General features: G+C 43.6%; 1 protein-coding gene across 9 annotated transcripts in view; it reads right to left on the minus strand.

The window, feature by feature from the left end:
• Positions 1–24,732, minus strand: part of LOC116240192 (ceramide synthase 4) — a 66,309-nt gene that overhangs the window by 22,548 nt on the left and 19,029 nt on the right. For 7 of the 9 annotated variants that reach the window (XM_090125847.1, XM_090125842.1, XM_090125841.1 and 4 more), the window contains one exon: positions 19,362–19,535. In XM_090125847.1, coding sequence (XP_089981973.1) covers positions 19,362–19,535 — 174 coding nt within the window. Of the gene's footprint in view, positions 1–19,361; positions 19,536–19,997; positions 20,300–21,474; positions 21,689–24,732 lie in introns of those variants that run through there. The other 2 variants (XM_090125845.1, XM_090125846.1) reach the window with 2 other exon arrangements.

Genomic DNA, 24,732 nt, shown 5'->3' on the forward strand with positions numbered 1-24,732 from the left:
ACCACAAGGACTTATGCTAGCTGTGCACCTTCACTCTTTCAAAGTGAAACAATGCAAAGAAAAACATCTGTATAACGAGGAAAAAGTACCAAGAGATGACAAAACTTCTTGTGTTCAACAACTCAGCTTCTGCACTACAAACCCTCTTCTGTTCCTTGGCACAAGGAAATTATGTGGTGTGAAGCATCCCATCTCCTCTACCAAGGGTATATGTTCCTGTTTCTAAATATGAAACATGCAAAATGTCTGGGAAACCTTATTTCTGTATTTGGAGATCTTTTATTTTGCTCAAAGTGCTTAAAGCTTACTTGAATGGTTACTGAGTTATCAACTGTAAATCAGTGCTGACAGTGGTTGTGAGCTGATGAATATGCAGCAAGTACTGAGATGCAGGCCTTCTCTGCCTGGCCAGACTTAATTCTGTTCAGGCAGCTCCTCTGTCAGTTATCCCAAATGATTCAGATATAAAACAAGAATTCTTCTTTTCCAGCAGCAAACAACTGTGGAACTATGCAAGTATTTAAAAAGTGTTTTACTTAAAAACAGAATGTGATTTGCTGGTTGCCTGTGTTGCCTCTTCTAGCTATACAGACTATACTCCATATGTTCATGTGCTCAGGGACTATTATAGATCAAATATCCTATCGGAGGTACTTCTGGAAGTTTTATTTTCAAGAACCTGTATCATCACTTAATAAACAGGTATTAGAAGCAATTTTATGAAGAGCCCACCTACATATGGAATTTTGCAGCTTCTATTACATCAAGTCGTAAAACACAAAATGGTTTGCACATTTAGCTTCTTTGTGTAGCAGTTGATTTCAAAAGTTCTTTGCATGGCCAGCTCTGAATTTCAGTTGCTCTTTTTCACCTTCTCTTTACCTTTCCAAGTAGGTTGATTCAAGCTCCTCTGAAAATGAAGACGTAATCAGTTTCTGTTGTTTAAGAAGAACCTTACTGCAAGCTTCCTATAGGTCCTCATGGAAACAGAATGGTCTGAAATTTTTCCGACAGATTAAAGGGAAAGAGAATGTTTCTGCTGGGTCAGGGCAGTCAACAAGTTTGAAAAGCTATTTAAATTATCCTTAATTTTGTTTAATACTTATTTTTTCTTTCTTGATATTTTGTCACGGTCACAGCATAGAATCTTACTGTATCAAAAACAAGCCAGTTGCAGCTGAAGAAGACAGGGTGTGAGTAACCAAAGTTCAATTATTCTGTTGTTGAGGTACTGAATTTAACCATGAATTATAGGACCAATCCTACTTTTATGAACATTATTGGGAAATCAAGTCCTGAAATTCCTTCAAAGGGATGTTTGTACATGTTGGATGTATGCTCTGACTCACTTTTAAGTTGAATCTTGTTCCAAGCACAACCCTAAGAGAATTAAGAGAATGATGCTTGTACTGATTTCAACATCACAGGTTCATAGTATCAATTGCAAGGGATTGTCTCATCAATGGAATCTTAACAGCTTTCTGAAATACGGAAGAAGAAAGCCTGAAGACCATATTGGACAGTTTCCATAGCTACATAAAGCAAGACACAGTCAGTGACATGACTCAACTCAAACCCATTTCCTCTTCCATCAGGCTGAGGTGAAGATAGCTTCTCCAAGGTTTACAAAAGAAAGTTCATGCTAAGGCATTTTATTCAGTAATCACCAATGAGCAAACTGTCTTGTGCAAAACCTGCTGACGCTGAAACTAAATACATCAATAATGAAGGGCATAAATCCATAATCCCTCACCTGCAGAGGCTTCCACAGCTAGTATGAAACAAAATAATTTGGCTTTTGTGAGTTTATTTTCCACAAAATGTTACTGAATTTCTAAGGGTGTCACTCTGCCAGTATCTTCCAGCACTAAGAACCAGTGACTGTGGCAACTTCTACTCTTAGAATTCCACAGTTCCTTGAAGCCTCATGCAGTGTGCATTGGCTCTCTGTGCTCTTGACATTTCTTCTACGTTGTTCCAGGAGAATTCTACCAAGAAGGTATCATCACAGCTATATTGTACAGAACAGTCAGTTTACACCTCTGCACAAAAAAAAAAACAAAACAATAAACCCAGAGCACCTAAGAGGAAGATGCTCTCAGGTACTTTTCAATTTCTGATTAACAACAAAAATCTTTGTGGAAAATGAATTGCAGATAAACACATTTTCAAATAAGCTATTTGAAAAGGGTTTTCTCTTCCATCTTTTTTCCTGGTTCTGAGTTCATATGTTCTCTGCAGATGAACAATATTCCTTTCTTGTAATGCCCAACCCTCCTAAAGAAGAGACATAACCATTCTGACTGAACCAGAAGTCTGTTTAAAGAGTCATTAAAAACAGTCCTGATTTAAGACATGTTCCTAATGCTCTTTTATCTCCCATCAATAACTTCTTGCCATCTTGACCTCTCTACATCTTCCACACAGCTATCGCCATGGAAATTTCTGCATTAGCTACATTTGAAAAAGTGAAATAAAATTTATAATTTTTCTTGTTAATAATTCTGATTTACTGCTCTGCTCCCATGAGAAATGCACCAGTTCACATCAACAGGCACTTCTTCTTTTATAGACATAGACATTATTCAAAATTTACTTACTTGGGAGAAGAGTTATATTCAGTGGGCTACAGTTGTTCACCTTTCATTGGCAATATGCTCAGTTACTTCTGAATTAGCAGGCTTACATGGAGAGTAAGCTATCTCAACAGTGTAACAGCCAGCCTCCTCCAGCCCTATAGACCTGAGGAATGCCAGAGGCAGGCAGGTGGAGGAAGGAACTGGAGCTAAACTAAATTAAAGCTATTTTTCTCCCATTCTTCCCTGCACTTGGGGAGTCTGAACGAAACTAAATCAATGAATTAGAAGGAGGTAACAGGTATGCTTGTGGTGAAGACTTTCTCCAGAATGTGGGGCACTTTGGTGTAGTTCTATCCTCTGACTCAGAAGATATAAGACAGTAACAGCCAGCGGAGTATCGTGATTCAAGGAGGGTGTTCTGGAACATTTGCCCTAAGTCCTTCTGGTATGGATAAGTCTTTATACCATTCGGTTTGGAGGAAAATGTTCAAATTGAACATTTGAGCCAAAGAAAGTTAAGAATTTCCAGGTAAACTCTGTCTACTGTGCTAAACAAGTGTACATTAATTTCATTAAAATAATTTTAAGAATTAAAATTTTGTAAAAGTCGTAGAATGACAGCTAAGTAATATAAATACTCATATGGATAGGAATCAGAATTATACTGTTATTTTTGCATATTTGTTAAGAACATGTTTCATTTGTGAGTAAGACTGTGTTTAAAATTTCTTCATTTACTCCCTAGCATTTGATCCTATATAAATTAACATGTTGGTCCTAAGCCTTCATATAAAATTTAGGCCAATAAAATTTGTCCTAAATGACTATAGAGCTTGCAAAGCTTGTTCTTCTTCCACTATTTCACAATAGGACAGAGGCTTTTTTTTTTTTGGCTTTATCATGTGCATCAGCGGGGAAGCTCCCTTCTTCAAAGGTAAACTAGATGCCAAATCCTCCTCCTCCCACCTCAAGGCTTTCTTGAGAAGAAGGAATGTCACAAGGACTCAGGAAGTGAACTATTCCAGCTCTCTCTGCAACACGATGGCTGAAGTTAACGTCAAGTCAAACACGGAGCAGTTTATTGTGCCTTCTGTTCTTGGAAGCTGCCACTAATTCATTACTCCATGTGGCTACCAAAGAAAGACACACAGAAATCAGCAGATTTATGGATTCTGGCACCTGAAGGAAGCATTAGGGTATGTGAAGCAAGGAGACAAGTTCTTGTCATTCACATTAACAATCTGTTCTTAAATTGTCTGCACGCAGCTTGACTCCCAAATAGAACAGGTCCCATGCTGAGACGGTAATTCTTGCATTGTAACTGTAATTTCTGACTGAGATAATCTCTCAGGACTCCCAAGCTAGAGACCTTCTTGAGGCTGTCTCTCCCTTCCCTCTGATCTTCAGTGCCTTTCTGCTCACCCAGCAGTACTGGGCTGAGCTGTGTTATGACAGCGAGCTGAAGTCCTAAGACTTCATCCTGAGTTCAGTCAGGAGAGACTGCTAGTAACAAACTCAGCTGCATGTTGTCTCACACTGCAGTCAACAGCTGCTGCCCAAAAAGGCAGAGAAATTCTAGGGCAAATGTTAAGAGTGGCAGGGAACAAACTTCTCCCTGAACAACAACAAAAAATCTCATAAGGCTTGTTTTAACAGCTCTCACTGCTCTTACTGCAGTAAGCAGACACAGCATTTATTCTCTGCCTATAGTAACAAGATATGTTATCTGTAAACTATTGTTTGTGTGTAGGGACATACTCCAGTTATCAGTCTCCATGTATAAAAATATCACAGGAATCACAAACACTATGGGGCTGGAAAAGATAAACTACACTGCTATCCAAAGCACCTTCTGCTACAAAATCACAGAATCGAAGAGGTTGGAAGGGACCCCTGCTGACCATCGAATCCAGATGGGTTTTGAATATCTCCAGAGAAGGAGACTCCATCACCTCTCTGTGCAGGTTGCTCCAGTGCTCTGTCACCCTCACAGTACAGAAGCTTTTTCCTCATGTTTGTATGGAATTTCCTATATTCCATTTTGTGCTCATTGCCCCTTGTATTGAATCATTTTTGGAAGATCAAGCACAGAGCAACTGCTAAACTGAAAGAAGAATTCCCTGTACTTACTACATACCCTTTGTAATTAGGGCCCAAAGGCTCTTTACCCACATAATGTGATGTACAAATGCACAAACATTTTCTGGAAATACAAAAACCAATACTTGTATGAAAATCTGGCAGAGGAAGAAGCAGAGCAAGCTATTTCCACATGAACTATAATAAGAAGAACACAACTATCTTGGCTTAACAGTTCAGTAGAACGTGGAGAGGGAGAGATGAAGCCATAGCTTCATGAAGACCAGGAGCGACAAAGAAATTTGTACGGAACTGTTGAGGCACAGCCTGTCCTTGGGGGCACCAACATTCACCTCACAGCCCTTAAACCATATGGCAGGCATAAAAAGTGCATGCTACAGGATATAGATTCCATGGGAATGAGTCCCTGAAAACGATGGTGGACAGAGGTAAAAACAGGAACCATCCACACAGTCTCTACATGGAGAGCTGGCACAGGAATCACCACCCTTGTAGTTCAGTGCAATGAAAAAGGGTGAGCTGTGATCCTGATGGAAGGTTTTCTGGACATAAACCAATCCCAACAGCCAGGTTAGGTCAGAAAACATCCCAGTTGTCCTCAGGGGTTCAGTGCACTCCTGGCAGAGCAGCTACTGATACCTCCTTAGCAAGGAGATGCCATGGCCTTTCTGCTAGACTGTCTAAATTCCAATAAAATGCAAGAAAGTTCTCCTTTGATTTGTGCATTTGAAAATCAAGCCGACTCAAAGCATAGGACCACAGAAAGTGAATATGCAGTCCTAGTTCCCTACATTTCTTCCTCATATAGCTCCGGAATCAAACCATACTACTACTGTAGGTTTCTTGTTCCCCACATGCATTGCATTACACAAGTTGGTTACAGCTGGGATGAAATAGGCAGCAGCTGAATTCACACGTCTTGGAGTGTGAATTTGCATTTAAATGACGCATTAGTTAAACAGCACTTTGCTGCAGTATTTACCTTGAATTCTGCACAAACTGCATTAATTATTATTGGTCTTCTAGCATCAGTGTAACTTGTTGCAGCAAGGAGAACAAAATCATTCAGCATCATAGGAACACGGAAAGACAGAAGCTGCTTTTCAGCTTGAAGAGAAGTTTGGTCTTTCTCACGTGCCCAATTCATGCTTCCAGGCACTGATAACACCAGTGGTGACAAACATTTACTGTGTTTAAATCAGCTGGATTCTCTGTCCGATGAAGAATGAGGCTCAGCATTCAAATTCCCCACTTAAGAAAAGAAAGGCATGTTCATTCAGCAGCAGTGAGGATGGAGTCATCCATATCCCCATGTGCCCCGTGAGCTCATGTAGAAATCCAGAGCTCTGGGCTGTACAATGGTCTGTTGCTTTATACTCTGATATAAAGGTGACACTGCACTCATCTTGACTGTACCTGAGCACTTGCTAGCAACTACTGAATTAATTTGACCTTTATCCTTTTATTGTTTTTATTCTTTTCCCAAAGTGAACAATTGGCGCAATGTTTTCTGTATGGTTTTAATTCAAATATTAAACTTTGGTGTAATAATACAATCAATGGCATGGTTTGCATTTTAAGGGAGGGACTTGGAAACTTCTAACGGGCTTTGTTTCTACAGAAATTTACACCACAACCTTCACACATAAATACAACCACATCCATCAATACTCTTTCTGTATGTGTACTTATAGTGAGGTTGCCAAAGCTAAACAAGTTGGATGTCTTATGAAGTCAAGTTGATCAGAAGTAAATCAGAAAGCTGGATTAGAAGCTAACCAGAAGCTTTCCAGCCAGTAGGGCTGGAGATGGAAGTGAACACAAGAAGTTCAGGAACCAGAACTTCAAGTCTCCTGCGCTGAGATCACTGCTGATTTTTAATTGTGATCAGCATATGACCTGATCTGGACTTCACTATGATGCATTTGTTGGAGCCTGGTGTTGATGGAGCATGAATTTACAACAAGATTTGAGGGGAAATCTGTAAGCTAAGGGAGCCGTTGCAGCCAACGAAGATGAACATGTCATTTCCAACAGAATACAAACTAATGTTCAGAATGTTTGAACTCCCCCGGGTTACATTTAACCACCATCTGCCAAGATGTGAACTGGGAGATCTGTCTTATCGTTTTTCTGTTTGAAACATCATTTAACCTTTCATTAAACTCACTTTTCAGCTTATACGACATCAGTTTCACCCCATATGAATCTGTCACAAAGATACACAAAGGAATCAAAATATTTTTTTTTAATTGAGGGAAATGGTAATTCAGAGCATAAAATAGGAGCTTGAAGCAGAAGGCTGAAGGAAATGTGAAGCAGGCCTGAGCTAAGTACTGTACACCTCTAAATACCATCACATTCATAAACTTTTAAAAAAAAAAAAGCAATAACCAGATTCTTCACATCTTCAGGCTTTCAGGAATGTCAGAGGATGCCAGAATCCCAGGATCCAGCTAAGCTGAGAGATAATGCACATTTAACATTTAACACTTAACATTTTACTCTGCATCCTGAAGTGAAAGGAGCAGAAAAATCACTTGTGAGGACTTCTCTAATTTTAAATAGGACTTCGTTGGTTAATTGGTTAAGCATTAATAATCTGTAGGATACAGTTTCCCAACCACTGGACTCTGGGATAAGGAGTTCTGGGGCTTTCAGAAGGCCACAATTTGCTCTACTGGGGCTCTTTCCATGTCAAACTTGTGGCTGAAGCGAAGAGGCAGTCAAAGGAAGGACACTGCAAACACAGAGAGCTCCACAGCTGAAACTTCCTTTTCTTCCTCTTCTGCAAATTGCAAGATTTTATAATTCAAAATGCATTATCTCTGACTCATATTCAATGGCTTACAGTGCATCACAAGTCTCTATGCTAACCTAATGGCTGAGTATAACAAACTAACTTTCAACTGCTGATTTTTAGCAGGTTAGATTCCCTCACTGTATTCAGAACAGCAAAGTGTTAATGCTCTCACTTATTTCTGAACTTCTCGATGGTTACACTTTCTAGAAATCAGCCGCCCTGACACGCAGTGAAGTGAGATTTCTTTTTCTTTTTTCTTTCAAATGCAGCGTTCAAATGCTCTTTATTTCAGAGCTGAGCCATAAGAGTAGTCCTCACAAGATGTACTTTAATCACTCTATGCTACTTGATTTACAAGAATATCAGAGGTGTCAGTCCAACTACTGATTTCTAACAGGAGATGATACAAGCAACTGAACACTCCATTTCAGGAGAAACAACAACACCAAAAACAAAAACTAGAAGTTAAAATAATAATTAAAAGATATCTTCAAAGAAATAATTTTGAATGAATATTTTATAAATTGAGATAGTTTGTCCAGGATCAGTTTTCAAGCACCCAGCTGTATTAAACTCATGGAAGAGAAGCAGAGCTATCTTTTCCCCATGCCTCTTTGAAATCCTGCTCCAGGATTCAAACTCCTTTGCTTTCCTTTGCTTTTTGAAGACTCTCTGCAGGCTTTCAAGGAATGCCATAACCAAGGGATAAAATACCCCAAACCAGTCACTCTCAATCACAGAATCATAGGGAAGGGACCTCTGGAGATCCCCCACACCAACCCCTTGCTAAAGCAGGTTCCCTACAACAGGGACACAAGAAAGCATCCAGGAGATTTTCGACTATCTCCAAATGGAGCTCCAAAACTGCTCTGATTCAGCATGTGCCAGGGCTCTGCCCCCCTCAGAATCACAGAATCACAGAATTGCCAGGGTTGGAAGGGACCTCAAGGATATGAATCTCCAACCCCCCTGCCACACGCAGGGCAACCAGTCATCCCACCTAATGCTAGACCAGACTGCCCAGGGCCCCATCCAATCTGGCCTTGAACACCTCCAGGGATGGGGCATCCACAACCTCCCTGGGCAGCCTGTTCCAGCACCTCACCACTCTCTCTGTAAAGAATTTCCCCCTGACGTCCAACCTAAATCTCCCTTCCCTCAACTTCAAACCATTTCCCCTTGTCCTGCTGTCACTCACCCTTTCAAAGAGTTGATTCCCCTCCTGTTTGTAGGCTCCCTTTAGGTACTGAAAGGCTGCAATGAGGTCACCCCACAGCCTTCTTTTCTCCAGGCTAAACAAGCCCAGCTCTTTCAGCCTGTCCTCATAGGGGAGGTGCTCCAGTCCCCTGATCATCTTCGTGGCCCTCCTCTGGACCCTCTCCAACAGCTCCCTGTCTTTCTTGTACTGGGGGCTCCACACTTGGACACAGTACTCCAGATGGGGCCTCACAAGAGCAGAGTAGAGGGGAACAATCACCTCTCTGTCCGTGCTGGCCACCCCTCTTTTGATGGAGCCCAGGATACCATTTGCCTTCCGAGCCGCAAGGGCGCAGTGCTGGCTCATGTTAAGTTTTTCATCTACCAAGACCCCCAGGTCCTTCTCCACAGGGCTGCTCTCAAGGACCGCTCCTTCCAGTCTGTAGGGATGCCTGGGATTCCTCCGGCCCAAGTGCAAAACTCTGCACTTTGCCATGTTGAACCTCATCAGGTTCACCCGGGCCCACCTTTCCAGCCTCTCGAGGTCCCTCGAGCCCCTTGAGCATCCCATCCTTCAACCGTGTCAACCGCACCACTCAGCTTGGTGTCGTCAGCAAACTTGCTGAGGGTGCACTCGAGTCCATCATCGATGTCATTGATAAAGATGTTAAAGAGCACCGGTCCCAAGACAGACCCCTGGGGGACGCCGCACGTTACCAGCCTCCACCTGGACATAGAGCCACTGATGACCACCCTCTGTCTGTGGCCTTTCAACCAGTTTCTTATCCATCAAGTGGTCCACCCATCAAATCCACATCCCTCTGGTTTGGAGATAAGGATGTGGTGGGGGACCATGTCAAAGGCCTTGCTCAAGTCCAGGTAAATGACATCGGTCGCCTTTCCCTTGTCCACTGATGTCGTCACTCCATCATAAAAGGCCACCAGATTGGTCAAGCATGACCTTCCTCTGGTGAAGCCGTGCTGGCTGTCACGGATCACATGCCCTTTCCTCATGTGATCAAGCATGTCATCCAGGATGATCTGTTCCATGATTTTCCCAGGCACAGAGGTGAGACTCACCGGCCTGTAGTTCCCGGGGTCCTCCTTGCTCCCTTTCTTGTAAATGGGAGTGACGTGACCCTTCCTCCAGTCATCCGGGACCTCACCTGACAGCCACGACTTTTCAAATATGATGGAGAGCGGCTCGGCAACCACCTCAGCCAGCTCCTTCAGAACCCTGGGATGCACGCCATCCGGCCCCATAGACTTGTACACATTCAGTCCCATGAGGCGGTCTCGGACCTGCTCTGCCCTCACAGCGGGGGGGATTTACCGTCCTGGTCCCCACCTAGAGGTGTAGGGATGCAGGGCTCAGATGACATGAGAAGTACCGGAATCCTGGCCAGCAGCGAAGTCTGAGGCAAAGAACTCATTCAGTACCTCAGCCTTCTCTCCGTCCGTTGAAGCCAGTTCTCCTTTTACATTTACCAAAGGAGGTACACTCGCTTTGGCCTGTCTCTTCTGGCCAATGTACCTATAGAAAGTCTTCCTGTTGTTTTTCACGTCCCTTGCCAAGTTCAGTTCCACCTGTGCCTTGGCTTTCCTGATCCCACATCTGCAAGTCCGGACGACATCCCTGTATTCTTCCCAGGTGGCACACCCTTGTTTCCAGAGTTTGTACACACCCTTCTTCGCCCTCAGCTCCCTCAGCAGGTCCTTACTGAGCCATGCCGGCTTCCTCCCTCCTCTGCCTGCTTTCTTGTTCAGTGGGACAGAGAGTTCTTGCACTCTTAGGAAGGCATCCTTGAAGAGTAACCAGCTCTCTTCAGCATTTTTGTTTTTAAAGACAGCATCCCAGGGGATCTCGGCCAACAGTCCATTGAACAGCTTGAAGTTTTCTCTCCCAAAGTTCAGGGTCCTGATGCCACTCTTCACCAGGCCCACATTTCTCGAGATCACAAACTCAACCAGAGCATGGTCACTGCAACCCAGGCTGCCTCCAACCTTAACACCATTAATTATTTCCTCCACATTGGTGAGCAGCAGGTCCAGCAGCGCTTCACCTCTGGTCGGTCTGTCCAACACCTGGACCAGAAAGTTATCATCAACACATTCTAGGAGCCTCCTGGGCCTCTTGCAACTCGCCGTGTGGTCTATCCAGGAGATATCCGGATGGTTGAAGTCCCCCATCAGGACAAGAGCCCGTGAGCACGAAGCCTCCCGCATCTGAAGCAAGAAAGCCTCGTCAACAGTCTCCCCTTGATCAGGTGGCCTGTAGTATACTCCTATCACCAGCTGGCCTTTGTTAGACCCATTCCTAATACTAACCCACAGGCTCTCAACCTGATCATGACTGTTTCTCAGAGGAAGCTCCTCACAGTCTATCCACTCTTTGACATAGAGGGCTACTCCCCCGCCCATGATCACCATGCTTCACAGTGACAATATACTGAATTCATTGCCGGCTAAGTCCATACTCATCTAATTTGTTTCTACATACACAATTTCTGATCTAGAACTGTATGATTTTGTGCAGAAATCTGTTCCCATGCAGTTTATAGGAGACTTGAGGACATCCTGAAAACTTGGCTCTTTGATTTAGTGCAATTGTGTAACCACATAGAACTGTACTGATGAACAGCATGCTTACTGAGTACTCTGAAAGAATTTATCTTGCATGAATGTATGCTTCAACTTGCTTCTCTCTTTTTAATGTAGTGTGAGTCCTGGCACCAGTCTCCTGTGATTTCAATTGCCTTTGCTGAATCACAACAGGCAAGGCAGAAAGGATCCTGCAGAAGAAAAGGGGATAGGTGGTGGACAGCAGATGTTCCCAACTTAAAACATCCATTGTAGGAGAAATTAGGTTGCACTTCATGCCCCAGAAAGTCATTGAGACTTAGAAGATCCCAAAATCTCAGAACCAGAGGGGCTGGAAGGGACCTTTGGAGATCCCCCATTCTGGCTTCTCCAAAGCAGTTCCCTACAGCAGCTGCATAGGAAAGCATCTGGGGAATATCTCTAGAGAAGGAGACCTCACCACCTCTGTGAACAGCATGTGCCAGGGCTCTGCCACCCTCGCAATAAAAAAGTTCTTCCTCATGTTTGGATGAAACTCCCTGGGTTCCAGTTTTGCCCAGTGTCCCTTGTCCTGTCACTGGGCATGGCTGAGCAGAGCCTGGCTCCATCCACTTAACCCCCACCCTTCAGATATTGATCAGCACTCATCAGAACCCACTCAGCCTTCTTTTCCCTAGAATGAAAACTCCCATGACTCTCAGCATTTCCCCACCAGGAGATGCTCCAGGCTCCCCCCCATCTCTGCAGCCCTCCACTGGGCTCTCTCCAGCAGTTCCCTGTCTTTTTGAAGTGAGGAGCCCGGCACTGGGCACAGTGCTCCAGCTGTGCTTCCCCAGAGAGCAGAGGGGAGCAGCACCTCCCTTGCCCTGCTGGCCACACTCTGTGCAGTGCACCCCAGGGTCCCATTGGCTTCTTGGCTACCAGAGCACACTGCTGGCTCATGGTCACCTCTTGGTTACCAGGACACCCAGGTCTTCTCATCAGGGCTTTTTTCCAGCAGGTCAGCCCCTAACCTGTACTGATGCATGCAGTTATTCCTCCCCTGGTGCAGGTCTGTGTACTTGCTATCGTTTAACTTCCTAAGGTTCTTCTCTGCCCCCTCCATCCTGCCCAGGTCTCTCTGAATGACAGCATGGCCATCTGCTGTGTCAGCTGCTTCTCCCAGCTTTGTATCAATAGCAAACTTGCTGAGGGTGCACATCCCTTCATCCAGGTCACTGATGAAGACGTTGAATGACCAGGCCTAGCACTGACCCCTGGGGAACACTGCTGGTTTCAGCCTCCAACCAGACTGTCAGACAGTTCAGCTGATCACAGCCCTCTGAGATCTGCCTGTTAGCCTGTTCTCAATCCATCTCACTGTTCACTCATCTATCCCACCCATCTTAAGCTTCAGTACAAGGATGTTACATGAGATGGTGTCAAAAGCCTTGCTGAATTCAAGGTACACAACATTCACTGCTCTCTCTTCATCTACCAGCTGGTCATGATACCACAGAAGGCAACCAGGTTGGTCAAGCATGGTGAAATGATGTTGACTACTTCTGATAACCTTTCTTCCACCTGCTTGGAGATGGCACCCAGACTAAGCCACTTCATCACTTCCCAGAAACAGGGGTGAGGCCAACATGACTGCAGTTTCCCAGGAGGTCATCTTCTGGAGCTTAAAGCACCACTGAGTATTTAATTATTTTAGGGAAGACATTCATCAATGTCCTTCACCCTTGGTTCTCTACTGCTACTGAACTGGCTCTCAGTGATACATCCACGAGGATCTAAGTGTTCAGGAACCTCAAATGTTATTCTCATTAGCATTGCCTTTCTGGCTTTAAGTGTCTACATTCTCTAAGAAAGTTCAGGATAGGAAATCCAGAGTAAATTTATTTCTAAGTCCTACGGAAGGGTAAAAATGAGAACTGTAGGAGATAGCCTAAAAAAAAGTCTCTTCTGCAACATCTCCAAACTCAGAGAATGAGGTTCGTACTCACTACCCACAAAACCTTGGTGACATTTTGGCTACAGAAAGGGCAACAAGCAGAAGCAAAGCTAAGCTTCTGTTCAAAATGAGCAGTAGAATGCTCCATATCCAGCCACGTCCATTACAGGCTGGAAACAACTAAAACATTTTAATAATGCAGAAATAGTGCTTGAAATCTCCTCCTGAAATATCTTCAGCGCAACCCAACTCTGCACAAAAATAGCAGCTCCCATGCTTTCCTGTTTCATTCGTTCTGGCAACCATGAATGATGATATTTTTACTATCCCCCCGCCCAGGGCAGAGCAGCAGACACATCGCTAGCAGCAATTCTTCCCTTTCCTGCTCTTAGGAGTTAAATGATAACACTTCTCCCACTCTACAAAAGAACACTGCTCTTGCTACTGCTTAGTAAAGACATTGTGCAAACAGGCAATGATAAGCACTTTTAAAGACATCAATGTAGTTGATAGAGTTATATTTAAATGAGCGCTGAATTATTATCAATGCTATATAGTCCAAATTAAACTGATACAGATGTATAAAGTGCACTTGTATACACAGAAACAGGTATGCACTTATATAGTACAGATAATTTATTTAAGCTGATTTTAGCGAACTTGAATGAGAATCAATGGTTCTATGACTTCATGAAGATTTTTTAAGTATAAAATAATTTTTGAGTCTTGTATTTTTGTATTGGTGACAACTAAAAACCTGAGATTCCTCGGGGTTTTGTTCAGACAGAATGCTTTAATTTTGATGTGTACTGTTTAATGATCGTTATTTGTGTAGCACCTGAATACAGCCCAAGTTGTCACGTGTGAAGACAGATGGGTTCAGAGATTACAGTCCAAGTAGTAACTAATGGACAGAAAAAGTAAATTTAGACTGAAGTATTCTCACATCAATAACACCTACAGTGGGTCTGAAGAAAGCTCAGTGCAATTCTGAGCTTATTTTAGCTCCCAGTTTCCTTCAGAAAGTTGTTTCACGATCCAGAATTTCAGTGTCTGTACTTGTGCCTGAAAACTGATGTTGCCACATCACCAAGAATCTTGAATCGCTTTGTAATATGTAAGGTTTGGGTTTTATTTTATCATTTTCTCCTATTAAAAGCTTTTTTCACCACTCACTAGAACAGTTCTTTTATCATCCAAAATTTAGCTAAGAGGCACTCATCTCCCCCTTTGTGCAAAGGAAGCACAAAGATCTTGAGGAAATGTTAATGTCATAAGCTCCAAAATCACCAAATTCTTCCCATATAGTTAAGAAAAGAGTCACTGAGACAGCTCTAAACTACAGCTGCAGGGAGATACAAAACACCTGAAACAAATACAGTGCACCTAAGACCCTGGCCTTTAAATGCAACTACGGGAAATTATGAGTGATGTCAGTACACCACAGTTTGAGTATTGGATACAGAGACTCAAAATCAACCTTTGAGCACCAGTGTCCTGTACAAAAACATGGACAGAAGCACAGAAAAGGACAATATAATAGGCAGTGACATAGGACTCTTGCCAGCTCAGCATCCCACTTTCATATGTATGATATATTCACCAGTATACAGAGTTGTGCTAAGGCTCAGAAGCATCCACCTAGAAGTAGACCTGAGCTTGTGCAGAAATTTGTACAAAGCAGAGCTTGCTGGGCTGCCAATTATCACAAAAAGGTGGGGTATAAGCATGTCACAGTGCCCAATAAACTAGCACTGGCTGAAAGAGATCTCTGGATTTCTCCAGTCCAATGTCCTGCTCAGAGGGAGACCATTGCTAACATCTAATCAGGACAATAGAGGTTTCAACATGAAGTCTTGGAAATGCACCATAGCTAAGTCTTGAGGACACCAAGTACAGAGATTCTCCATGTCCCAGGTGACATGTCCCAGGCCTGCACCATCTGCCCAGGAATGAAGTTCTTCCTAAAGCCCAAAATGAATCTTCCAGGTTGCAGTTTCTTGACTTTGTCATTTGTTGTACCACTTGACACCACCAAGGGAAAAGTTCTGTTAAGGCACACAAGTGTTTAAAATCTGGCTCCAAATTATGGGTCCAGAATACACTTCATATGTACAAGCACAGTCAGAGGAACTGAAGAGGTTCTCAAGTTTTAGCGCCTTTCTTGCATCAGTACAGAACTACTTACCTCCCCCAACAGCTGGTAATGGCCTGAAGTTGCTCTAGGGGAGGTGCAGCTTGAGTATCAGGAAGCATTTATTTATAATAAATTCATTTTCATTTATTTATACACTCAGAACAAGTGGTGAGGCACTGGAACAAGCTGCGCAGGGAGGCAGTGGAGTCACCATCCTGGAAGTCTTCAAGAAACATGGAGATGTGGTAGTGAGTGACATGGCCTAGAGTGGTCACCGGCGTGTGTTGCTAGTTGGACAGGATGACCTTATTGGTTTGTCCAACCTCAACGATTCTATGATTCTATGACCTGCCTCAGCACTGTGGCACATGGAGACAAACAGCACTGTATCCTGCTCACCAGCCCTGAACACCCCCTGTTTTTCCACCTTACCGAGACCACAGCAGCTCAGAAAGGAGTTGCTTCACAAAGTGTTTTTTCCTCCAGGGTTGCACTCACAGTGTCCTCAGCTCTCCCAGGCCGCATCCAGCTCCTCCACTTCCCACAGCCACCACCTAATACACTCAACAACTGGGTGCTGGATGTTTTTGTCACAGTTTATCCATCTTCAGCCCATACATGCCAAGGAGAGGAAAAAAAAAAACACTCCAGGTAGCAGGGTACTCCCTGGGTATTATCTCCAAAACAAGAAGGTGGCACCATTAAAAAATGCCAAGCAAGGCATCCAATGCAGCTACTGAAATAAGGCTCACAGAACCTCCCCTGGACTTCTTTTGCCTTTTTAGAATTTTCTCGGAATTCTAACACAGCATTTCTGAAATCCAGAGCAGGAACCACCAAAAACAGAGCAAACTTAAACAAAAGAAACGCTTTGCACCGGATGCACAGTTACAAGTCATAAGTGAGGGTAGAGTAAATTGACAGAGGCCAAGGGAAAGCCATTGAAACCAATCTTGTAGCTTATTTACATTCTCCAAAATCACATTTTCATCCACAAACATGCAAAGCTACAAAGTCAGGGCCGTCTGCATGGAAAATGAGAAATAGTAGACATCCTTTCTGCCTGCATTTCTCCAAACTCTACCAATGAGTTTAAACCATCCTAGCCCACCTGTGCAATGTAACAGAGAGACAGAGGGCTTGATTCACATAAGGGAGGCTTTCTTTTCCAGGATGAATTGACTGTGAAACAGTAATGATTAAGAATGCGAAAATTTCCTGCTGAAATAAATGCCTGTAGAGAGTTAGGACAAACAAGAATATGGCTCAGAACATTAGCTTGTAATTTGCATAGGTAAGATAGTGGCATGATTACAGGTTTCCTGGACTTGTAAAATGGGCTTGAGATATTATCTTTTAAAGGGTGTGGCCAGAAGCTTTTATTTAATGAAGTTTGTGAATTAAAACAGCTTTAAAATGCATGAGCAGGCCTAGGCCCATGGAAACCCTCCCAGCTGATGCAGTGTTTGGATAGAAAAGAAAAAAAAATCTTTTTATCTGGTCAGAGGTATCTTAAAGGAGACAGAAGATATTTAGGCAGACTAGGACCAGTGTGACATGAGGAAGAGGAATACAAAGACAAGGTCACAGAAGCACTTAACTGTTAGAGCTGGAAGGGGCCTCTGGATACCACAAAACCCAACTCTGCAGCTCAGGCTGAGGTGGCTAGAGCAGGCCACTGAGTGTCCAGCTGGGTTTTGAGTTTCTCCACAGAATAAGAATGTTCCTTTCCTATGCAACTTGTCTCAGTATCTGACCACCCTTGCAGTAAAAAAGTGTTTTCTTATATTCAGATGGAATATCGTGTGTTTTAGTTTGTGTTCAATGCCTCTTCTTGTCCTGCCACTAGGCATCACTGAGCAGAGTCTGGCTCCTCTGACTTCATGAGCCCAGAATGGGGCAATTCTGGTCAATGCAGAACATGGAGGTTGATGTCTAGCTTCACTCTCCATGCATGTCTAAGTGACCAACTGACATTACCTACCTAAAGAAGTACTACAGGTCAGCAAGGAAGAAATGTGATAGATTTCTGTTTTAATGGTTGCTTATAGCACCTTGGTTCACACATGAGTGGAGGTAACTGAGACACCTATGTCCTCAGGTAAGTGGAGGATAAAAACAACAGAATTTATGGAATGCACCCTAAACATATTCTTTACAAACAATTCCAAGTATCATCATAAAAAGATTCTTTAATCATTCATGCATTTGGTTTTAATAACACTCAATTTGAATGCCAGTATTTTTACATAAAAGCATTCTCACAACAGAGTTCAGAATCTACTTTAAAAAACTTTTCCATTATGTCCTTGTGTCACAGAGAATCCAGAGAAGAAATCTGTTACTAGCCTACAGAGAGGTCTATTTCCATTTTCTCTGCAGACTCTTTTTTGATTTTTAATTTTTTTACTTTTTTTCCTTCAAACCACCACTACCGTCTTTGACTAAATTATGTAGATTGCTCCAAAAGTAATGCCGCCTAATTATTTCCATGGACACTACCACAGATACAAAGAGCACAATAGCACTATTTGATAGAGCAAGTTCTCAGCTACATAACACTGTTTCTCAACATAGTCACCACCATTAGCTGTGGCTTTTTGCCAACAATACCTGCAAGATGCACTCACACAAAACTCACACAACTCTTCATCGGCAGAAGTGACCCACATCAATGCCACCACTGCTGAAATGCACCCCCTGTCCCTCACCGTGCTCACATCCACTGTTTGGTCTCCATAAATGTTGATGAACGTCAGTGTGTATCATTTTTTCTGCATGGAGGAATTCAATTCACCCCCTCTGCTTCATCCACACTTCCATGTCAGACACCATTCTGTCAGACTGCCCTTCCGCTAACATCTGTCACACGGTAATGGGATGTTGGTGAGGAGGTTCAACCTCTACTGCCATCCCACCACCATCCTTTTCTCATGTCATGGGCCAATATAATAAAATAGGAAGTATTATTTTTGGAGCAGCCATCGTCCCCCAAAGGAATGCCTCTTCAGACAGCAGGTAGGAATAGGAATTCTTCAGTCCAGCAAAGACTATTTTAAGTAATTTTCAAAATCATGAAAGTCGATTTACTCTGCAGCCCTGACAGCTGATGACACTATGGTAACTTTCAATTGATCTGCATACAAATTACATCACACCAACACTAAACAATGGCTAAACTGCCTATATCAACAACACCAGTTGAGGACCTTCATGAAACCCACCCAGCAAACACTGGGAGATTTCAAGCTGTGCCTCTGCCATAATTCCCAAATTTTCTGCACTGAAGAGTAAAATTTTCAAATGGCTCTGGCCAGAAAGATCCTAGAACCACAACAACTCTTGTGTTGTTACTGGAAGACTGCAAAAAGCAGCCACAAAGCAGAGAAAGAGGAGGAGAGATTCTGGCAGCCCAGCACTGCAAGTGGCTTCAGCAGGCCCTGATCTGGAGAAAGCAGCCAAAAATTTCCCTGCATGATGCTCCCAAGGAAATTACACTCATGAATCCTGAACTGTGGTCAGTGAAATGCGTATGTTCATGTGGCTATGCAGTGCTGAGGGAACAAGCTTGTGTTATTGCTCGTTATTTAGGCTCCCCTGTCTGGTGAGATATCCCAGATCCCCACTTTCTGAGATAAAGGGCACCTAGCTGTATTTAGGAAGTCTAAACATTATTTCTACTTCACTTGACCCAGAAACAGCAAGCAATGTACAACAGAAACAGTACGTCTGCATTCTGAAGCACAAGCACAAACTAATACTAGGGCTTACCTGTTTTAAGTGTAGGAAGTTACACTGCTTATAATTAGACCTTAAGGGTAGGATTTGTGCTCTATATTCAACATGCTTCTTCAGTAAATAAATACAGCTGCAAAGTAAGAGCTGAAACATCTGGCTCAGCAGAATTTATGATCTGATCTTTCTGTGGATCTCTTCAATCATGCACTGGTCCAGACAACAGAGCCAACTTTTGGACCTGCAATGACGCTGTTTTCCCCAAAACACCCCAAACATCACTGAAGAACTTACCTTTCAAAGACACATCGAATGACAACCAGGATTAAGGCAAAAGGGATGCTGAGCAGGAGATCACGAGGCTTAGGGTAGTGGATGTCTTCAGACTCCTTCATGTCCTCCCATGTAATTCCTGGGGGGAGCCAGAACTCATGCTGCCATAGCCATTCATTCAAAGAGTGTGCCATCCTGGAAGGAAAAGAGACCAGAGTACACTGAGGATGTCTAGCACACAGCAAACCTGTCAGCACAAGCATGTGAGGCAGAGAAAGGATTACACCCTAACTGAGGTAGCATCTGGCTATGAAGGCAGGTGTGGAACACCTCAGTGCCCAAGGAACGGATAAACTACTCACAGATTTTTATCAGGTGCTCAGTGATTGCAGATTCCTGGCACAGAAAAAGGAAAAAAAAAAAAAAAAAGCAAGCTAAAATGGAGATTAAGTGTCTCAAAATTCAACAGAACACTGGCGTAACCCTCAGCAAGATCAATCAGGAAGTTTTAAGTCTAATGCTGCAACTTCACAGGCAAAACAGAGTCCCTTCTACAGGAATGACAGCTTGGTGAAGATATGCTCCCAGGCTGGCTACCAGCACCCCTCTGTATCTACATATCCTTACCTTTTAGTCTTCTCCTCAATATGTACATACCTGTACCATCTTGCCTTTGATCTTTTGTATTTATTTGCTTCTATTTACACACTGCAATTTCACTCTGTGTGTGTGCACTGTAATTACTATGATTCTGAGGCTTGCCCTTAAAAAAGGAAGAAGAAAAAAAAGAGGCTTATCTTCTGCTTCATATGATTAAGGAAAGTGTATCCAAGTAAGAATTTCTGTGGTAAGCTGGATTCCCAATGTAATTTTAAAGACCATGACTGAAAGTGTCATTTACATACACAATCAGAGAGTTTAACAGCATAAAAGGCAGCAAAACGGGTGTAGTGAAGCATTCAGCATGAAAATACTGTTGCTAGATAATTCTAGCTCATTCACAAATATGAGTGGTTTTGCACTCAAATAGAGGCTGCTCATTCTAACTGGTAACAACACCCAGAACAGAAGTTCTGAACGTGTCAAACTCTGCATAGGTAAGGAATAAGAGAGAAGGCATAGGAATGAGATGCCCGTTGAGATTATTTGAAGAGCACACAGGAAATGCCATGTTACGAAACCAACAGAAAAAGCATGTAATTTGAGTGTCAGACCTGATTATCACAAAACATCTGATCCAGAGGAGGACCAAACTATGGCCTATTTTCTGCAAGAAGTGCATAACAGTTTGAAAATGAATCATAAGTTTGACTTTGAAGATATCTTCAATTCGGGAACAGATGCTTTGTTAGCTAAAATGAAGACCAGGCTTATTCCAGAATTTTGCAGAGTCTGATGGATACCGTCTGAAGCACAAACTCTCTTCTTGATTTGGACTTTATAACTGGAGAGTTCAGCAGGGAGGAACATGATGATGTTTAACATGAGCAAGCGCAGAGTCTTGCTCTTGGGGAGGAATACCCACATGCATCTGTACAGGTTAGGGCATGACCTGCTGGAGGTGATAGCTGCAGAGAAGGACCTGGGGGTCCTGGTGGACAACAGGTTGGCCATGAGCCAGCAGAAGGATAAGGGGACCCTGGGGTGCAATAAAAAGAGTGTGGCCAGGGGGGCAAGGGAGGTGGTTCTTTCCTCTGCTCTGCCCTGGGGAGGCCACATTTAGACTAATGAGTCCAGTTCTGGGCTCCCAAGTTCTAAAAAGACAGGAATCTCTTCAAAGGAGTCCAGCGGAGGGCCACAAAGATGATGAAGGACCAGGAGCATCTCCCGTATGAGGAAAAGAAAAGCCGAGTGACATGGGGCTGTTTAGCCTGGGGAAAAGACTAAGGGGGATATCTGATCAATGTTTATAAATGTCTGAAGGGAGGTGGGAGGCTAATGGATGAGGTCAGGCTCTTCTTGGTGGTGCACAGCAATAGGACAAGGACAAGGACAACTTGATCACGGGAAGTTCCGTACTAACATGTGAAAGAACTTCTTTATGGCAAGGGTGATGCAGCACTGGAACAGGCTGCCCATAGAGGTGGTGGAGTCTCCTTCTAGGGAGATATTCAAGACTCATCTAGATGCCTACCTGTGTCACCTACTGTAGGGAACTGCTTTAGCGGAGGGCTGGACCCGATTAATCTCTTAAGGTCTCTTGCAATCCCTGCAATGCTGCGGTGCTGTGGTTCATCTCAATGTGCCTTTTGATCTCATTATAACAGGGAAGAACAGGACCCCACTGCTTCACATTTGACTCTCATTTCTCCTGGAGTATTCATAGTCAATTCACCATGATGACAAAGCTGATCGCAAATATAAGAATATTTGACATAAAGTGAATGCAAATTTTCTGAGCATGTAAGATATGCAAAGCAGGAAAATGCTGTGTGCTAGACAAAGGAAAAAAAACATACTAAAGATGCATTCTTCTTCATGCATTTCCTCATTTCAGCATTTGATATCTAAATAGACAGCACAGAAATAACTCCTAAAAATCAAGAGCCTGATTTACTGTAGAACTGTATCCAAAAGTATGAGGACTGCTCCAAAAGTAATGCCTCCTAATTTTTATGATGTCAACCCATGACATCAGAGGCAGACGTTTGTGGGATGGCAGTAGAGTTCGAACCTTCCCACCCATTAAATTCTGTTGTTGTGTGTCAGATGGCAACAGAGGGACAGCCTGACAAAATGGAATCTGACATGGAAATGTGTATGATCAAAAGAGTGGAACTGAATTCCTCCATGTGGAAAAAAAGGCACCCACTCTTATTCATGGATGCTTGCTGAATACTTATGGGGACCAACCACTGCATGTGACACAGTGAGGGACAGGTGGGGCATTTCAGCAGTGGCAACAGAGATATGAAAGACAAGCCATGTGCTAGATGGCCATGAAGATTTTGACAAGCACGGCATGAAGCTCTTGTTCGTTGATGGCAATGGTGGTGATTATTGCCTATTTTTGTAGCTCGGAATTTGTTCTATCGAACAGTGTTATTGTGCCCTTTTATCTCTTTCAGTTTCCAAGGAAATAAATAGGAAGCATTACTTTCAGAGCAATCTACTAGGTAACAGTTAAAGCCACGAGAATAATATTCAACCTTGCTCCAGCACCCAACTTCACTAACCCTGAAAAGAACACCCAATTCTTTGCCTGATTTCAGTTTGACAATAATCACAGCATTTTCTTCCTGGTGCAGCTTTTGTGACTCTGGGAACTGCTATTTTGCTCCTATTTCCAGGCTTTTACTCATTCTTTCTGTTACCTCTATCAGTGCAATGTCTGGATAAAGATCATTGACACATAAAATGAAGACAACATCTGTTCTAAGAGCCTAACAATCAAGATGTAACAGATTTTAAGTCATCTGCCAAATCTGGCCTGGACTTCCCAGAGAGTTGGGCAGAGAAGAACCTTAAGAAGTTCAACAACAGCAAGTGCAGAGCCCTACATCTGGGGAGGATTAACAACATGCATCAGTACAGGTTAGGGGCTGACCTGCTGGAAAAAAGCCCTGATGAGAAGACCTGGGTGTCCTGGTAACCAAGAGGTGACCATGAGCCAGCAGTGTGCTCTGGTAGCCAAGAAGCCAATGAGACCCTGGGGTGCACTGCACAGAGTGTGGCCAGCAGGGCAAGGGAGGTGCTGCTCCCCTCTGCTCTCTGGGGAAGCACAGCTGGAGCACTGTGCCCAGTGCCGGGCTCCTCACTTCAAAAAGACAGGGAACTGCTGGAGAGAGCCCAGTGGAGGGCTGCAGAGATGGGGGGGAGCCTGGAGCATCTCCTGGTGGGGAAATGCTGAGAGTCATGGGAGTTTTCATTCTAGGGAAAAGAAGGCTGAGTGGGTTCTGATGAGTGCTGATCAATATCTGAAGGGTGGGGGTTAAGTGGATGGAGCCAGGCTCTGCTCAGCCATGCCCAGTGACAGGACAAGGGACACTGGGCAAAACTGGAACCCAGGGAGTTTCATCCAAACATGAGGAAGAACTTTTTTATTGCGAGGGTGGCAGAGCCCTGGCACATGCTGTTCACAGAGGTGGTGAGGTCTCCTTCTCTAGAGATATTCCCCAGATGCTTTCCTATGCAGCTGCTGTAGGGAACTGCTTTGGAGAAGCCAGAATGGGGGATCTCCAAAGGTCCCTTCCAGCCCCTCTGGTTCTGAGATTTTGGGATCTTCTAAGTCTCAATGACTTTCTGGGGCATGAAGTGCAACCTAATTTCTCCTACAATGGATGTTTTAAGTTGGGAACATCTGCTGTCCACCACCTATCCCCTTTTCTTCTGCAGGATCCTTTCTGCCTTGCCTGTTGTGATTCAGCAAAGGCAATTGAAATCACAGGAGACTGGTGCCAGGACTCACACTACATTAAAAAGAGAGAAGCAAGTTGAAGCATACATTCATGCAAGATAAATTCTTTCAGAGTACTCAGTAAGCATGCTGTTCATCAGTACAGTTCTATGTGGTTATACAATTGCACTAAATCAAAGAGCCAAGTTTTCAGGATGTCCTCAAGTCTCCTATAAACTGCATGGGAACAGATTTCTGCACAAAATCATACAGTTCTAGATCAGAAATTGTGTATGTAGAAACAAATTAGATGAGTATGGACTTAGCCGGCAATGAATTCAGTATATTGTCACTGTGAAGCATGGTGATCATGGGCGGGGGAGTAGCCCTCTATGTCAAAGAGTGGATAGACTGTGAGGAGCTTCCTCTGAGAAACAGTCATGATCAGGTTGAGAGCCTGTGGGTTAGTATTAGGAATGGGTCTAACAAAGGCCAGCTGGTGATAGGAGTATACTACAGGCCACCTGATCAAGGGGAGACTGTTGACGAGGCTTTCTTGCTTCAGATGCGGGAGGCTTCGTGCTCACGGGCTCTTGTCCTGATGGGGGACTTCAACCATCCGGATATCTCCTGGATAGACCACACGGCGAGTTGCAAGAGGCCCAGGAGGCTCCTAGAATGTGTTGATGATAACTTTCTGGTCCAGGTGTTGGACAGACCGACCAGAGGTGAAGCGCTGCTGGACCTGCTGCTCACCAATGTGGAGGAAATAATTAATGGTGTTAAGGTTGGAGGCAGCCTGGGTTGCAGTGACCATGCTCTGGTTGAGTTTGTGATCTCGAGAAATGTGGGCCTGGTGAAGAGTGGCATCAGGACCCTGAACTTTGGGAGAGAAAACTTCAAGCTGTTCAATGGACTGTTGGCCGAGATCCCCTGGGATGCTGTCTTTAAAAACAAAAATGCTGAAGAGAGCTGGTTACTCTTCAAGGATGCCTTCCTAAGAGTGCAAGAACTCTCTGTCCCACTGAACAAGAAAGCAGGCAGAGGAGGGAGGAA

Source organism: Phasianus colchicus, chromosome 28 (genome assembly GCF_987193195.1).
Source record: "Phasianus colchicus chromosome 28, bPhaCol1.hap1.1, whole genome shotgun sequence".
In the NCBI taxonomy this organism is placed as follows: domain Eukaryota; kingdom Metazoa; phylum Chordata; class Aves; order Galliformes; family Phasianidae; genus Phasianus; species Phasianus colchicus.